Source organism: Arvicola amphibius, chromosome 1 (assembly GCF_903992535.2).
Source record: "Arvicola amphibius chromosome 1, mArvAmp1.2, whole genome shotgun sequence".
Taxonomy (NCBI): domain Eukaryota; kingdom Metazoa; phylum Chordata; class Mammalia; order Rodentia; family Cricetidae; genus Arvicola; species Arvicola amphibius.
In genome coordinates this window covers 79545436-79563848 of record NC_052047.1, presented here as the reverse complement: position 1 = coordinate 79563848, position 18413 = coordinate 79545436, and the positions used below count along the sequence as shown (strand labels likewise).

The 18413-nt window shown below is 43.5% G+C and overlaps 1 protein-coding gene across 4 annotated transcripts in view; it reads right to left on the bottom strand.

Moving 5' to 3' along the window:
• The window catches only part of Egfr (epidermal growth factor receptor), a 173597-nt gene that overhangs the window by 12693 nt on the left and 142491 nt on the right, over nt 1–18413 (bottom strand). For all 4 annotated transcript variants that reach the window (XM_042054959.1, XM_038326971.1, XM_038326979.2 and 1 more), the window contains exons 16-20: nt 15965–16003; nt 13093–13234; nt 11825–11947; nt 9948–10046; nt 6111–6296 (exon numbers count right to left, since the gene is read on the bottom strand). In XM_042054959.1, coding sequence (XP_041910893.1) covers nt 6111–6296; nt 9948–10046; nt 11825–11947; nt 13093–13234; nt 15965–16003 — 589 coding nt within the window. The remainder of the gene's footprint in view (nt 1–6110; nt 6297–9947; nt 10047–11824; nt 11948–13092; nt 13235–15964; nt 16004–18413) is intronic.

The following is an 18413-nucleotide window of genomic DNA, read 5'->3' as shown; positions in this document are numbered from 1 at the left end:
TCAAATAAACTGGGGGCAGCGAGATTAGATCCACTGGAACTTAGACAGAAATCCATCCACTTCACTCTGCCCTGCGTTTTCAAGGCAGTTAGAGAGACCATCTCCGAACCAAACAAGGTTATATTTTAACAGGTCACTAAAGATAAGCACTGTAATATTGCTTATGAACTCTCAGAATCTAAATAGTAATATCAGCATTAGCTCCCGGGGAGGGAGGGCTCCTGGGAGGACCATTTCCTGATTCTTTTTACTTTAATTGAGTTTAGCAAATTTATTTTTGTTTAATTGCTACAGGACAGCAAGAATGGTTTTCGGAAAAGCTGAAGTTAAGAAGCGAACTTGAAGAATTCCACACTGGAACTTCAGCTTAAAGGGGCTGGCCTAGTTGTGTGCCTCACAGGGATACCAAAGGTCTTTCTGGCACATTACCCTGCAGGACAAGAAAGGGCTGAGAGCGGAGAGTGACATTTAAAGACCAATTTCCCAAGGGTTGCCCATCCCACATGTCTTGGGCAAAGTTCAGAGAGGCTGGAGCAGGATCCATTTCTGTTCTGTCCTAGAAACCATGATAAGGATAATCCCAGACTGAGTGGCCCCCACACTTTCCTGTGCAAGGAAGGAGGGGAGCTGGGAGACGGCTGGGGAGCATTTCTGTGCTTTAGCATCAAGCGCAGGAAAAGAATGTGAACAGGTGTGCATGCTGTTCAATGCTCATTCTGAGTCTAGCTGGGGTTTGGTGAGCATGCCTTTTATGTTTATACTGTAAAGGGCTCAGTTTATGTTGACGACTTACATTTAATTATAATTTTTAAGTTGAAGGCTATAAGGAAAAAATTAACATAATTGAAATAAAACAAATATCTGGTCCTTTTAGCATGGGTACTGTTGTATTGTGCAATCATTATTATGAGTTGTGTGTGTGTGTTTTCAAGGCAAATGGATCTTTAAGCCGTTCTGTCTGTGGACAGGAGCGGCGGGTGCGTTGAATTCCTCTCTGCTTTGTGTTCTCAGTCGCTGAGATGGGAGGTCCACCCAAACTCTAAGGCACAGCCCTGTTCTGTAGTCTGCAGAAGCCATGGTTGAGGGAGCAGATCTGAGTGGTACAGAGTCCAGCTGGCACCGGAGTAGGAAGCATCATATTTGATGGTATTCGGAGCAGGCCAGGGCCTTACATCATCTACACAGATATCAGCTACACATCTGCATGCATCTCCACAGATACCAGGTCCTGTTTAAGTTCTTATCCATTCTCCTCATCTTCTCCTGTTCCTACTCCTCTACTATAATGGGACTCCGTGGCTGCAGCTTTCCTTGCAGGAGTTTCGGTTTCCTAGGCTTCCATTCATTACCCATGATAAACTACACTCCAAAAATATTAATCCACAACTCTAGGAATAAATGATTCCTAATTTTTATTGTGAAAACCTAAAACTAAGACTGACTTAAATGTGCTTTGGTGCTCATGGAGTTGTGGTCTCCCATAAACCAGTCTTCCTGAGAATCCCTGCCTCAAACAGTGGTCTTGAATATTTCACAAAACCCTGGTCCTAGGATCATGTACAGGCATTGTCATCAGACAAATGTTTGCCAGGAAGCTCAATTCTGTGAGATCTCAATCCCAGCGACAAGAAAATCTCTGCTGTCCAGAGTCTGGGAAAATGACTAGCTTGTGCAACTTTGCTTATTGTAGGGCTCTGCAATAATGTAGGAGTTAAGGGTGCTACAGTAGTGGTGTTTGCCAAGCGGAATTTGTATTTCATGACCTTGGTTTTGAAGCGATATACTTTTGGATTTACCAGTTGTTTTATTCCAATAGAAATGTCCACACTTAAGCAACCCATCCCACTAAGCGGAAGCTGTGGTAAATGATGGAGCGAGGAGCTTGGGAGACTCCATAAACCTTCCTGACTTAGTCTCCTGAGGTTCACCAGGTTATATGTAGAGAAGAAAATCCATTTTTTTTTTTTGCCATAAATGGTAAGGAGAGAAGAATTCACTTACAGTCTTTCAGTCCTATACTGGTTTCTTCCCTAACTGCCTCCTCTCTCTTTCCATCTTTCTTTTCCTTCCTCCCAGCCTTCATTTTTGAGCTTCTTGGTAGGTTAGCTGAGACAATTATCTTGTATCTAGAAAACTTTAGAAGCTGGTCAAAGCTTTTGTGGGTCAGCGAAGGTGTTTGTGAGTCAATAGATCCTACTTTGAAATGCTAGGACTTTAGTTTGTGCTCAGCCACTAAATGCCTCTGGGAAGGTTTCCTTTGCTCTTGTGAAGGAAAACTGTTTAGTACTGAGATAGGTTGCCACTAAGAGACTGTAATCTATCATAATCCCATTCTCCAAGTCGTAAATCAAGAACCACAGTCTGTGCTCCACAAAGTCTTAAACAATTTTCATATATAATTCCACCATGAAATTACTTTCCTATAAATGGTGACTCCACACAAAACTTGACTTTAAAAGTGTATAGGACATAATTCTTACTTCAGTATAAGGTGGTCTTCTTCACTGTGTATTTTCTTTTTATGTCAAAGGAGTCTGTGAAGGCCAAAGGGAACCATTGCAGCTGTAGCTACCAATATAAGAGCAGTCAAAGACCAGGCAACAAGATGAGCCGCCATCCAAGCAGACAACACTGCTTGGGCTTAGCGTTCCAAATATAAAAACGACAGCATAAAAGTGTGGCAGGGAGGTGTGGGGGCAGTGTGAGGGAGGGTTGTTTAGTGGTAGGTAAGGTTTTATGCTCATCTCCTTTAGGGGTGTACTCTCCACCACTTGGCTAGTTCAGTATGGCACAGTAAGGTTTCCTTGTGAATTCCCAAGCAGGCATACCACAGGCAAAGAATGAACTGACCCAAACATGGAAAGACTTCCAGACAAAATAATATAAGCAAAGTACAACATTACAACAGTGGATTTAAATAACATGAGGATATTAGGATTAGTATTATGTAGACAACTATCTTAAGAGACAGTGGAACCTCAGAAACATTGGCAACTCAAGCTTGAATGGTAACCACCCTATGCAGAATTGCTGTCTGTGGTGTGCACCGTCATGCTTTCAGAGGGCGGTTTAGAAGTCACTCAAACTTCCAGCGTGAGAATGAAGATACAGGGGAGTGGGAGAAAGACTCAAAATCAGAAACAGAAAAGTGTGGGCTACTTTCAAATAAAGTAAAACTCATAGACAGCTGGATCCAAACACTTCAAGTTAGAGCTACCCTGATTTTAGCCACTGCTGACCTTGTTTAGCCAGAGAGAAAAGAGAAGAAGAAGGAAGGGAGCATTCAGTAAGCAACAGATGAATACTGGAACCCAAAGCAGGTGACAGACTGGCGGATCTCTGTCCTACTATGCACAAAGACAGATGGTGGAACACACCAGCACTCAGCAGCTGAAGAAGACTGAGCAGCTTGCCCAGCTTACCCAACTCATGAATGTCAGAATCAAGATTTGAATTTATAGTTCATTGAAATGGTAAGCCTAGTGGGCAAAACTCACAGAGATTCTCTGTCTGTCAAGGTAAAAGGATGACATTATTCTTGCAGTCGGATTGGTCCATCTGCCAACCTGGAGGGTGTGTGTGTGTGTGTGTGTGTGTGTGTGTGTGTGTGTGAGGGATAGAATCCAGGGCCTTACACATGGTAGGCAGGCATTCTACTCTCAGCTGTGCACCATCCTTAAGAAGATTCACTCTTGTGGAACCTGAGATGCTAAGTCTCCAGGAACATCCCCTGAACTGGGCATCAGTAGTCAAGCAGGATAAGCTGGCCCTAGGGAACATAGAATTATGGTAGTTCTGCCCCATTCTGGGGATGCAGTAGGGGAAAGAGGTCACAGACTCAAGAATAAACCACATCTTCCCAGTGATTGGCATGTGGAAACAAAGGAAGCAGAGTAAGCTAGGAGGTCACTTGAGAAAGGAGAGTATCATATCCTCAAGAGCATCAAGATCCTTAGGGAATCTTGAAGGAAACTGTAAGAGAGAATTCCAGGGTTCAGGAGCAAGGACTTGGGTATGATTCCGAAACCATCCTATATCTAGTGAAAGCTGTTCTGGGTTAGCCAGAGATCAGCTACTGAAGTAGACTGAATAGTGTCCCCCAATTTTCACATCTTTCTAGAACTACTGAATGGAACTTTATTTGGAAGTAGGATTTTGAAAATCTAATTACTGAAAGATGTTGCGGTAAGGTGCATCAACCTGGATTTAGGATGAGTCCTAAATCCAAAGATTGGTACCTCTTTTCTATGTATTTATGGAATATGACTTGATGTTTCTGTGAGTGTTCCTGACATGACGAAAATGAGACAAGTGGAATAGCATAGCCATAACTTCATCTCTTTGTGGTGAGAATGTTTAAAATCTGCTCTTGGTGTAGTGCTTGTCTATGTTCAAGTCCAGTGCCTGGCATCTACATGTAAAAATAAAGGGGCCTCTGAACACAGAGATAGGAAAAAAGCCAGATGAAGACAGCATCCAATAGTGCAGCGAAGCTGACACAGCTAAGGAGTGCTGGGTACACCAGAGGCTCAGAGAAGTGAGCACTGAGCCTCCCCAGGAGCCTTGAAAGCCAGTGTCTCTCAGCCATGGTGAGATCAAACTGCTGGCCTCCAGAAACATGAGGGAATAAGCTCTTACTGTGATAAGACACCAGATCTGTAGGACTCTATCACGGTAGTACCAAGAGACAACTACACACAAGTAATAAGCATTTAGCAGCAACAGGAAGACACAGCAACTCTGGTACCCATGACCCTGTTCTGGGGCTACTGCCAAACAGTCCTCACTTAGCTCCTGTATTCTGTGCAGGGCATCAAGACGATGGTTGCAGCTGAAACCCATGGCCATCCTAGCTGGAGAGGAGTGAGTGGTCCTAGCAAATCTGGGATGCTGCAGCACAGGTATGTAAAGGGCATGCCGTAGTCTTGATCACTGGGGAGGGGGCTGAAGATTTTCCAGCCTGGCCCAGGTTTTCATACCAAGGAGTAGACCTCATCGTATGCCACAGATCGCAGAAAGAGTTGATCTGGTCACATGTACAAACACTGATGGTTTGAGATGGGTGGGGCGAGTTCAGCACACACCTTACTGCATGCCAGGAGCAACTGCCACAGTGAGCAGGGCCTGTAAGCAGTGAGAGATGGCCCAGATCTGGGAGCCCATTTGCCTCTGCTCCTGTGGTCCTTTGCGCATCCAAGTTTGGTGCCAAAAGATGATGCAGGGCTGAGGCTGAGATGGGAGAAACTTGAGATGAAAGTCTGGGTGCTTCGGAAGCCTATGAACAGTTAAGTATTTGGTCTCTTGTTCTGTGCTCATCCTCAGCCCATGGGGGTGGGGAGGATGTATGCTCCCTCAGCTAGCCTCTGGTTTTGGAATATGCCTGTGGTGGGAGACACAGAAGTAGCCCTTCCTCCCGCTGGCCTCCTCAGACATGCACACCAGGCTTTGTGTTAGTCCTTGCCATGCCCACATGTCCAAACCATCTCCATCTTTTTCCGTTGTTGTTGCTTTGATTTGTTTTTCAAGACGGGATTTCTCTGTTAAACAGTCCTGGCTGTCCTGGAACTCATCCTATAGACCATGCTGACCTAGAGCTCACAGAGATCTGCCGGCCTCTGCCTCCCGAGTGCGGGGATTAAAGGTGTGCGCCACCACCACTCGGCTATCTCCATCATGTTCCTTCTTCTTCTGACCTCACCCTGTATTGCTGGCCTTACTATAAAGTCCTAACATAGTTAAACCACCATACTGTGCCACAAACCACCACAGTGTCCTCCAAAAAGAACTCCAGACAAAAAAAGGACAACATCCAACAAGGACGAACACCCAGTGCCAAGGCGTGTGGGCATTGGTTGTGTGCTGAAGCCAAGCAATTGAACTTAATCTAAAGTAAAGATGCAGACACACACATATCTCCCCAGAGAACCCAGAGGTCCAAATTGTCTTCCCATGTGCTCTGGCTTACAAATGACCTCTGTCACTCCTGGAAGACCAGGGCACGGTGCAACAAGTCAAGGTACTTTGTACCACACAGAAGCATTGATCCGGCGTCCTAAAGCTGCCGCCGGCTCCTTCTGCAACCCGTTTAGGCACAGCTCGCTTGTGCTTACCTTTGCAATCTGCACACACCAGTTGAGTAAGTACTGAGAGCCGATGTTGTCCTTGTGCTCTCGGACATAGTCCAGGAGGCAGCCATAGGGCATCAGTTGTGTGACGAGCTGGATGGTGGAGGTCAGGCAAATGCCCAGGAGGCGGCACACATGAGGGTTGTCCACACTGGCCATCACGTAGGCTTCCTACAAGGCAAGGCCAGCAGATGCGTTACAATTGTTTCCCTGGCAGTGGCCGGTGGGAGAGGCACATGGATCCCTTTACAGATAAAATGGGATGCCTTTGTTTTGAGTTTCAAAGCCTGCACTCTCTACCCCAGTGTCCGGGATATTTACATGAGTCCTTGAGATACTCTTATACTGTGGGAGGTAAGCTCTCTTTAGGTGTTGTGTGTTGCAGGTCTGCTGGACAGCAAAAGACCCAAATGGAAGACTTTGCCGTTAGCAAAGGCTTTGATGAAAGGGGATCTGAGTTACCCTGATATGCCAGAGTTCAGGAAATACTAGTATCTTCCTTGAGATGACCCTCTGCCCTACATCTCAAGGCAAATGATGATGCTGTTAGGGCTTTGTGGGGTTTAAATTTGGATCTCAGCACGTCTTGGAGAATGATTTGCTCATTAGCGGCCGTAGTCACTCTAGAGACCCTATTTTACAGGAGTGATCTGAGCCTGCAGGCAGTCTAGAGGAAGATCTCCCCTCTCAACACAGCAGAATTGATTCGGACTGGATGGTGGGAGGGCATCTGGGTCAGAAAACCTGCCCACAACACCCTTGCAAAGATCGACTGGAGAAGTTCTTTCGCGTGCCGGTTCCAGCCTCTGAGATGGAGAGTTATGCATCTGAGACCCTCATATACACGTTCACACAAGCCTACATACTTACATACTACATTCTCACACTGGAACATGCACATATGCCCGCACACACTCACACACATATGTTGCCGTATATAAATCTGTTTTCCATTCTCTTTCCATTGCCTGGCCAAAATTGAAACTGGAACGTATACGGAAAAATTATCAGGCCGTGGGATTGCCAGAAAAGCACGAATCACATCTCTCCTCTGGGTCTGGGAAGCTGTACAATCATAACAGCACAGAAATCCTCTGGCTGGGGCCTATTTTCTCAAGATGTGCCGGAGATTTGGGCACATATTGTATTCATTTTCAAGGGGGAGAAGAAAACATCTGCAAAATTGGAGCAGTTTGAGAAGCTTAACTGCCATTGGCCGACGATGACTGGGGCAGGAACAGAGCAGGGGGCGTGGGCGTCAGGCCACACAGAGCCTGGAGCCCCGCCAGTTTGTTCTCCTAAAATATGATAGACAAACAAAACTGGGCTGTCACTTCCTGCCCACACCCCGCACAATAGGAGTGTTGTGTAGTCGTGTGTGAACGTTAAAGTGAGCTTTGTTCTTCCCTGTTTATGTTGGAAGCCGGGATGGTGCATTGTGACCCGCAGCAAATATGCCTGGTATCCCACAACAATCTCGGAACCAGCTGGAAGCAGGCAGTACTCACAGGGGAGACCCTGATGGCTTCTGTCCCAGACTCACTGCGGGGCAGTCTGTCCCTGAGGCTTCGGTGACCCAGAGAAGCCATTATTTGTCGCTATTGCTAATAGCAGATTAGGGTCCTTCCTTGCTGTCTCAGTCATCTCTGAATTATTTGTGTTGTGCATGGGAGCAAAGGGTTCCAGGGGAGGCTAGATTCCTTAAGTCCGGACTTCAGAATGAGTGGTAGCGAGCAGGTGAGATGCTTCAGCGGGTAATGGTGCTTGCTGTGGAGGCCTGATGACCCACGTTGGGTTCCTGCAGCCCTCAGGCTGTGTAGAGATGTAAGGGAAGAACCAACTCCACAAGTCGTCTTCTGGCTTCTGCACATGTGCCGTGGAGCATACATCTCAGGGCATTTGCTTATCATGTGCACAAGTATGAGCTCATGAAGGTGCATGTGTGTGCTCATGCGCGCGCGCACACACACACACATGCACGCACACACACACGCACACACGCACGCACGCATGCACGCCCATTTTTAAGAAAAGTGAAAGGGTAGAATTTAAAAATCTTTCCCAGTTAATTTAGTCACTAAAAACCACATGACAGGGGAGCTAGACCACAGAGTGTGGGGTCACCGGAACCATTTATAAGTGAATGTCAGCATTTACAAAGCATGTTTGCTATGGACTGTTCTTGTGGCGATGCTGGTTGATGTTCTGCTTAGCACCCTGTTGAAACTGGCCTCAGGACCACAGGCCTTGCTTCCTTCAGCAGCAACCAGTTTCTCAGTGCCCTCGCCCCCACTGATTTCCAGCACCAGCACACGGCCCTGCACAGAAGCTGTTCTGAGTGTGTGGCAGACACAGCCACGTGACAAGCAAGCCAGAAAGCCTCAAGGTCACCATACACTAGCTGCCATAGCCACAACAGCTGACACACAAGGAGAAAAGCAAAGGAGACAGGAAGAAGACACAAGGGCAATGGCAGGCGAGCATGAGCAATGGAAGGAGAAAGGGGTCAAGGAGCAGAAGTGAGGCAGGGGCCTTCAGATGAGGGGTGCACTTGATTTTTATGTCTTTACTCTATTTACCTCCAAGTCCCCCAAAAGCAGATCTCCTGCCTCCTTTCTGGAACGTAGCTATCGTTCAGAATATTTCCAAACTGTAAACTCTCCTTATATTATTACCTTATAAACACTGCTCAAATCCACATTATTGGGTGTAATTTATTAGCGCATCCAAAATTAATTAAAATACTAACTAAGGAATCAAGACTGACTAAACAATTTTCCTCTCAACAAGTACAAGTGATAGACTGTAAGCAAAACGCCTTTACAAGCCCCTGTCTCCTGGCCCTCCTGGTTCTGTGAACAAGACTTGGCATTGATTTGTAAGCTTTAGAATGTAAGATGATTTTGCTTGACAGGTATATTTCCAGCATGCATGATTTTCTGTGACACTGGACTCATGCACCATCATCTCTTAGGAACGGGCAGTGTGGGTTTCCCTAAGCTTCCCTCTCTTCACTTCAACCTTCTGTCTCAGGAAAAGAGCAGTTTTCAACATCTTATTAGAAGCTCCGACATACTGAAGTGGGATCTACCCAGTTCCTAGTGTATTATGCTGATTAAACCTTGGGCATAACTCTAGATGGCTTCTTTGTATCAACCTCTTTACAGTTGGGTTCAGCCCCATCTTGAGCTAAGAAGACTAGGAGAAGTGGGGGAGAATTCAGTAGAATTCAAAGCAAGATGCTGCTCTCGTTGAACATCCTAAAGGCTCTGGAAAGTAACAGTCAGCAGCATGGGAGATGATGTTTAAATTGCGTGGGAGAGGGCTCAGGAGGTGGGGCAACAGTCCAGTAGTCATCCAGAGGCATTGATCTCTGGCATCTTTAAAAAAAATAAAACCATTGTAAAGAAGAACAGGTTCAGCAAAGGAAAATGAATCCTCATTTCAGAAGTTGTGATGCACTTCAGACCTCAACCATAACAATCTGAGCAACTTCTGCCTCCACTCCTTCGTTGGTAACACTGGGCTGTGGGTGCATCCTGCAGTCACTATGGTAACACATGCTAAGAAATTAGCATCAAGACTGGCCCTGGGACATGTGTGGAAATTCTGAGCATTCATTCTTTGGGGTGTAGGGGTAAGGTGAGGCTTGGAGAGGACCATATTTTCTATATCAGGAAGGAGGAGAAGAGATGAAAACGTAGTTTGTATGATATAGTGGTGAAAATTATTTAAAATCGAGCATTGTGATGGCTGGAAGCAGAATAGGTGCTTTCCGGGGTCCTGAAACTTGTAGGCAGCTTGACAACAAAAGAAACTCACATCAAGGATTTCCTTGTTGGCTTTTGGAGATGTGGCTTCTCTTAACTCCTTGATGGCCACAGGAATTTTGACTTTCTCACCTTCTGGAATCCAGAGACCCTGAGATGAAGAAGAAAGCTGGCATTAACCTGAAATAGTCAGGCCAGAGAACATGTTACCTTGTGAACTGGATGGATTTTTATTAATAACTCCAATCTTCAAGAGCTCTGCATTGCAAAGTTGACAGTGCTGGGACTCATTATATCATAGAGACACTTAGCTACCAGGCTTGAAGAATCTGAATAATTTTTTTAGATGAAAACAAATACCATTCATATCAGAGACGCCTCTCTTGACAGCAAATGGAGACCATCACAGAAAACCACAGCTGGACACCATGCAGAGATCAGCTGGAAATATTTCAGAGGAGGTGCCAGAAAGTTTGTTAAAAGCCAGACTATGAGAAAGTCTGACATGAAACAGTCTTTCCTAGAAATGACTGCATAAACAAGACAGGAACATTGCCACATCAACGGACATGCTAAGGTGGAAGGGGGAAGATTTCATGGGTTTCCATCCCCAGCAAAAGAACTATGGGTAACTAATAACTCCTGGAGAAGGAGATTTAGCTTCTCGGGGAGATGAGCTGCCTTATCGATTGTTTAATACAGAGAGGTCAGCCCTGAAACCATATGCACACAAACAACAAAAATGGACTTAGCAGGTTCTATTTATATGTTTGTTCATATATATACATATATCTATATTTGCATATATACACACATATATGTATATATGTATAAATATACATGTATATTTTAACAATAATAATAATAAAGCTATCAACTGGAGAGTAGGAGTCATGGGAGAAGGTGGAGGAAGGGTACCTGGAGGGGCAGAAGAAGAAGTGAAAGGGGACAAAGTGATATAATTGTATTCCAATTATTTAAAACAAACATTCATATAAAAATTTCAAGGGGATTAATGGCCCATGTCTGTAATCCCAACACTTGATACCATTGCAAGATAATTGAATTTAAGATCAGTCTTGGATACATAGTAAGAACCTTTCTTAAAAAAAAAAATAAGGACAAAGCAAAACAAAAATCTATGCTTGTGCTAATTTGAATGAGGAATGTTCTCCATGGTCTTGGATATTTGAATACGTTTTTCCAGCTGATGCCACTGTTTGGAGAACTGTAGGTCAGCACCCTTTCTGGAGCAAGCACATCGCCTCAAGGGTGACATGAGGTTAAAATTCTCACACCTTTTCTGGTCTGTTCCCACTGCTTTGTGCTTGCTTTTGAAGATGAGAACAACCATCTCCCTGTTCCTGCCGCAAGGCCTAGAGCCTGCTGCCATGTTGCCCTGCCATTCTGGGCTCTAAGTCTCTGGAGCTGTAAACTAACATAAAGTCTTCTATACGTTGCCTTGGCCGTGGCGTTTGTTCATAGATAGAGAAGTGACTAATGCAGCTAGTGGTAAAGGCAGCATGGATCATTCAGAGTTATAACTGGAATAGACATTATGAAAAATGGACCTAGAAAAAGCAGATTGAGATGTTCACTATATGGTTTATTCTGACAGTTCAAAAAAACAAAACAAAAATAAAACCAAAACAACAACAACAACAACAAAAAAACACCCTCTCTACCAGCTAGACTCCCAACCTATGCTTCTAGTTCAGGAAGAGAAAATGCTTTTGATCTCACAGTGCTAACAAACATTTTTTCAATATCCTGGGGTAGCACTGCAGTTCCTACACCTTCAGCAAAACAGACTAATGTTGATAAAAGTCACCAAAATGCTGGTGAATCTGAGTTACCCACACAGGGAGGAAATGCGTGGCAAACACTAGTTTCCAGGGCTAGGTGCACAACTGTCTCCAGGAATGTTACCTTATACACTGTGCCAAATGCTCCGGAACCCAGAACTTTGGTCTTCTTGAATTCTGTTTCCTTTAAGATCCTCAAGAGGGCTTGGTTGGGAGCTTCTCCGCTGGGTGTGAGTGGTTCCACGAGCTGCGAGGAAGGGAGCAGACCTGAGCTGTTAGCTCTGCATTCCACAATATATGATATGTATGGTAGATGTATTCAGGGTAAGAGTAGCCAGCTGATGACAGCATGCAGCCATGCCTTACTACAAAGCACTCAACACACATGTTCAAAAGGAGCCATGCACACCTTTTCTTCAGAATGTAGTAATCTACAGGAGAAACCCACGGCTTCTGATGCAGGTGTTTAACAAGACAGCTATATTTGAGGCCTGTGTTTTCCATATCTAGGTCTATGTCAATCAGTTTTAATTAAAATATAGTAACAAGAACAATGTTATGCCATAACTGCTTGGGTCATCTCTATGTTGATGAAGGACCATGGTTTCTAATGCAGTGCCGGACACAGGCATTAGCTGAAGGATAATAATGGCTTAACACCCACTCCAAAGAGTTTCAAAAAGAAACATCCACTTGTGTGGATAGTGGACTTGTCTCCCAAAGTAACATCTCGATCATGGGACCATTGTAAGATTTCAACATCTCTCTTCTTAATTGCTTTCCTGTATACACATACAGGAGCTACCCTTTAGGCAGGTCTCCCCTAGGCTTTGAATTTTCAAAGACAGTGCCCAAGACATGTACGTTTTGTTGAATGGAGATACTGAAATAAAACAAATTGTGTATAATTGGACATTTTTTCCTGATTCTTCCATCCTAACAAATAATTCATAGTGGCAATTATATATCTGATATGGGCAAGTGTCTTGCAAAAACTCTTGTGTTAAAAATGGACCATGATGCCATTAGGAAATAGTGGGGGCTTTATGCAGTGAGGCCCACAGGGAGCCCTTCGGGTGACTGGGGTAGAGATCCAGAAGGGACAGTGGAGCACTAGCTTCCTCTTCCTGGCACGTGGTAAGTTAATGTGCTCCATCATGGACTCCTGACCCAGGCCCAAAGTAACGCTGCTAACCCCCAAACTCTAAAAAGCAAATAAACCTCTATTCTTTATACATGGACTATCATGAGTGCCTGTTACAGTGATAGCAAGCGAAAACCACATCTAATCTATAAAGTTTCACACTGTAAGCTCCCAGAAGAAGGTCTTTTCTCCATGGCAACAGTTGAGGGTCTTGAGGATGTCACTGACCCACAGGCAGCAGGCCTCACCTCTCTCTCCTGAAGTAGGCGGCGTAGGGTACGTTTTCGGACAATGTGGCGTCGTCGCATGAATAGGCCAATTCCAAGGGCCACCACGAGTATAAAGAGGAGGCCACCCACAATCCCAATGGCAATGGATGGGATCTTGGGCCTGGAATGAGGTTGAGAGAAAGAGAAGGTAACAGTGGCCTTTCACATATATCCTGTACTTTTAATACATAAACAAAATTTAAAATCATCTCAGAGACTGGGATACTGTGTGAATTCTGGAGGGAAAGACTGGGGGCTAAGTTTTAAGATAAGGATTCCAACATTCTTTGCTTCCAAGTAAGCTCCCTTTTTTGCATTAAAAAAAATTGAGGTATCCATAGGGCCTGGCATTGGTGGCAAATGTCTTTAAAACAAATGCTCAAGGCAGAGGCAGGCAGATTTCTGTGAGTTCAAGGCTAGCTTGGTCTACATAGTGAGTTTCAGGACAGCCAGGGTTACCCAAATAGTGAGACCCTTTCTCAAAAAAAAAAAAAAAAAACACCACAAAACAAAAATTGAGGTTTCATCTGAATGTCTGTTATTATGATAACTATTTTTTATAATCATTGATGGAGAAAATAAATAATATAGAATTCAAGAAATAATCCAGATGTCAACACCACTTTTTAGGTTTTTTTTTTACTTTTTTGATAATTTCATATATGAGTGCTGTATTTCCATTATCACTGTTCCTCCTATATTTCCCCAACTTCCCCATGCCCCTCTGTTCCCTCTCAAATCCATTATCTCTTCTTCTTTAATTGTTCACACACGCACAATTACCCCTACTCCCCACGCATATAAAATCAACCCAGCTGAGTCCATTTTATGTTGTTCATATACTCATGTGTGTATGGGTTTAGGGATGAGCACAGAAACTGGATAACCTATCAGGGGCTTGTATCTGGAGAAAACGGCTCCTCCCTCTCTTAGCAGCTACGAGTTGCCTGTAGCTATTATCTAGGGGTTGGGCTTTATGAGATTCCACATGCATGTTGGCATGCCAACAAGTACTGTCATTGTGCAGATCTTGTTTAGACAACTATAGTTTTGGGAATTCATGAGTGCAGAGCTTTCTTTCATAGATATATAGAAGACCATCTCACAGCTGATAACCTGGTCTTCTGGTTCTTACCATCTTCCCCTCCCCCGCTGTTCCATAATGTTTCTTGAACCTAAGCTATATGGTTGTGTTGTATAAGTAAGTATTGCTTTTTATATGAATTTACATCTTGTCCTTTCTAAGAGAACAATATATACAACTGAAAAAAATATATACAACTGAAAAAAAATATTTTCCCATGGCCATGTTGGGAGTTCTTCCAGTCCCATTGAGCTATCATCATGTGAATGAACTCAATGGAAGTAAAAACTGATATGATATGATTTAGACATAAAAAGCATCATTGTTGCTATAAGTGTTGCCCCCAGGCCCAAGAATACATTCTCTTCTCTGTCTCATCAAGGTCAAGTCTAATTTCAGAAAGATGAAAAATCGGAAGTCATGACTTCAGTTTCACTAATGACTATCTGAATTAATATTCCTAAATCTGAATTTAGATTCTTTAAGGATTATTTTTCATTTCTTTTATGGTGGTGGCAAACTGAACGTTTATTATCCTGAAGAATCAACCTCCATTTGAGTTCCTGATAAATTTATTCTTATTTTCAGGTAGACATGTTAATGAATAGCAAAGATTTGTTATCATTGTTATTTACATTTAGATAAGGTACCAAAGTCCTTGCAGACCTTCCCTAATTGAACCAACTGTTCTTCGTGAGATGAAGTACATTTCCTTCTCAGGGCATACAAGTCATCTCTGGAGCTATAGACCAAACCTCCGGCTAGTAAATTTAATGAGTTTTCACCAATAAAAAGGAACATTGGGATATATCAGGAAAATTTGTTTTCAAGAATGTATTAAATGAGAAGTCACGGGAAATGGAGGTCACGAGTTTGGAAGAGAAAACAGTTACTAAAGAAATGCTAACAAAGAATGGTCACTGACTTTCAAGGCGGGGATTGTATGGGAAACCGTATCATAGTATCATAGAGGCTGCCTGGAAGACAGGGGGAGCTCTGCTGGGGCAGTCATCTTGGAAGCTCTGAGAGGAGATGGCGTTTGGAAGGGTCTCATGACTGAGACAGGCTTTATTTTATTTGACTCTTTCAATTGACGGCAGAAGGTACCAACCACCGCAGTAAGGAAGAGACAGTAAGGAAAGGGATATTTGTAGGTATGTCCACAACTGAGAGAGAAGCCTGAGCACCAAGCAGGTACTCCGTAGACAATCTCAGTTCTCCACCAGATGCTGGTGATACACTTCTGCATGATGGCTCTGAGGAGAAATTCACAATTTCACTTCTCTCAGGGCGGCATCTCTGTCAATAGTGGAAAGTGATTAGCAGAAAAAAAAAAAGATGTTGAAGAAAACTCATTGTCTTTTCTGGGAAATTTGTTTCAAGAAAGAAGAGAAGAGAAAACGTCACTGAGGTGGACCTTGGTCATTTGACCGGAAAGTTATTCACACCATGTTTGTGACATGACCACCTGGGCTACTTAGAAGAAAAGAGGAGACCTTTAGAGGAGACAAGACTTAAGTGGAGCTGCTGTGCCCGCAAAGCTAGAAACAGATACATAGAGGGGGCTGGTCCACACTGTCGACTTCTTATGGGGCTGACCCGAGCGTAGTCCATCACGTATGCCCTACACTGACCAACAACATGGGCACAGGGTGAGAGGGCAGAACTGGAGACCTGTGGTTGGCCCAGAGGACTTGGAAGAAACTGAAAGGCTTGAGGGAATGCAGAAATGGCTTCTGGTCATAGATCCAAAGTCACAGCACGTACCTTGGTAGCGGACATCCTTGGAGACCTGGCCCAGTACATCTGCAGGGAAAAAAGATGCACATCTTTTTCATTCTGCTTTACTGGCATCTGTTTGATAGTTTTCCACATTAAGTCATAAAGCAATTGTGACGAATTACTCTTGTATAGGAATAATCACAGTGATCTAAAAGTTGGATAGTTGCTAACATATTTTATACATTAATACAATTATATAAAATAATTAATACATATGTTTATTTATGCAGAAACTATCTTTGGGTGGCAGGATTGTTATCGCCTTCAGCTAGGTTATTACCGAAATGCAGGACAGTATATAGCTGCCACACAGCTTGCACCAAATGTCTGGATGGACAGGGGAGCAGTATGACAAAGACCATATTTGGAGAACACACTCTACATACTCTGCCTCTATTACCACGAACAAGAATTGGTTCTCATCTCTAGCTTCTGCTTTTCTTGGCTTTTGAGAGTCTGACTCTCTGACTTCTCCTTGCTGTCAGAGGAAGCTGTGTGCAATGCCTTTGGCCTTTCATTCATAAACTAAACTTGCTGGCCTTGCATCTCTAAGCAGTGGGATCCACCAGGAGGCCCAGCTGTTTCCTTCTAGACACACAAAAGTTAGTTGAAGAAAGAGAGGAAGCGTTCTCTAGTGTCAGTTAGACTCTCCTTCAAGTACGACGTCTGGTGGTCTGTTTATTGTTGAATGTTAAACACCAGGAGTCCATGCCTGCTGGGGGGATTGACAGTTTGGACAAGCTGCTTAATTTCATACAGCCCTTGAAAGCTACCCTGGACAATTGCCATTGATTGTCAACAGGAGACTGCGATCGGTGAGCTCAGAGGGAAAGATAAACCAGTTCCCATGTAACAGGGTGACCAGTGGGAAAGGTGACAGCACAGAGGCTGCAGAGGGAAGGATGGGGCATCACGAGCTTAATGGACCAGTGGGGAAGCTGACAATGCGCTCTCCTGTCTTTTGACTCTTGGTGGGAGGTCAAAGAGGTCGCATCATCTACTTCTGTCATAGTCTGCCTCCCACGCAATTCCTTCTTTCATTGCAAGAAATTTATAATTACAATGGTAACAAACACATTGGGACGTACAACCAAAATGAGCAAATTGTTGGGGAACATTGTTTAATTTATCAGGATAAAAATTTCAAAAAAATCTCTCTTTTTTGTTTAATATAAAAACAAGGTTCAACTTAAAGATGCATGCGCCTCAAGTGTCCCTGAAAATGCCGAAGTGGTAACAGTTGTGGCTTTTGGAGTCACGTGGGTTCCTTATGTGTAATCCAGCTTCTAACATGACTGGCTTATAAACTGTGAGTATTACTGAGTCCCATAAAATATTACATTCCCCAATAAAACTAGGAAAAGCGCCACCCATTACCCTCTCTCTGAAAATTAAAGTGGCGGTGTGTTTGATAAGGTATACATTACAAATATGTAACTAGAGAAAACATATCCTCATTTTCACTTGTCCCCATCAACCCTCCACTGTATTTTAAAAAGTAAATCCATTTCAATCAAACAACTCTGTGTAATTAGTTACTTTGAGATAAAACACAGGTAGCAATAACAAGACTACTTAAAAGTGTATGCTCTTCATCAGACTTATAGCATTAGGAAAACAAAAAAATTAGACCAACTGATAAATACAAAATTTTAATCTACATTATGAAAAAAATCTATCCTTCTGTATTTGGAAACTCTTATTCAAGGTAAGAATGCCTACTGACAATTAATTCCCCCTGCATGGTGACTTTTGAGGTCCCCTTAAGGCCAATAGTACACAGCCACCGACAGGAACATACACATATACTTATTTCCAAAGCAGAGAAAAGGAGAGACGTTCATTTACTGTATATAGCTTGCACGGTAATGTTCTAGAGAATCTGCTTCAAAACTGCTAATGCAAAAAATTGGGCTAAGTTGAAAAGGAGCAAAGCATTGTTCTTACAGGCTTTGCAGAGGTTGTGAACTGGACAACGTGACCAGTGTGTGATACAGACACAGGGAAAATTGGACGATGTTAAATTACTACCACAGAAATGGTAAATTCCAAAGCCCACACCTCATTTTTAGAAATATTATTTTGAAAGTGCAGAAGACGCTCCTTGGCAAGATAATTGGAGTCTCAGACCAAGAACCAAGGCTATGCTAATGCTGACACACTGCTATCCTACCTATCACCATCAGATGTCAAGTGTTGACTTCAACTATTGTTGTTTCTGATATTAGGATGGAAATTCGTGCTCCTTTATACAATCCAAGACGTTTGGAAAAGAAATTAAAACAAAATATTGAAAGGTAGTACGATTGTTTTCCTAGAAAATTTATTGTCCTAACAGTCACAAGAATTGCCACTGTCACCACCAACAGCAGTGTCCTCAATGGCACCACCACCACTATCCATGTAATTAGCATCACTACCCCCACTACACACA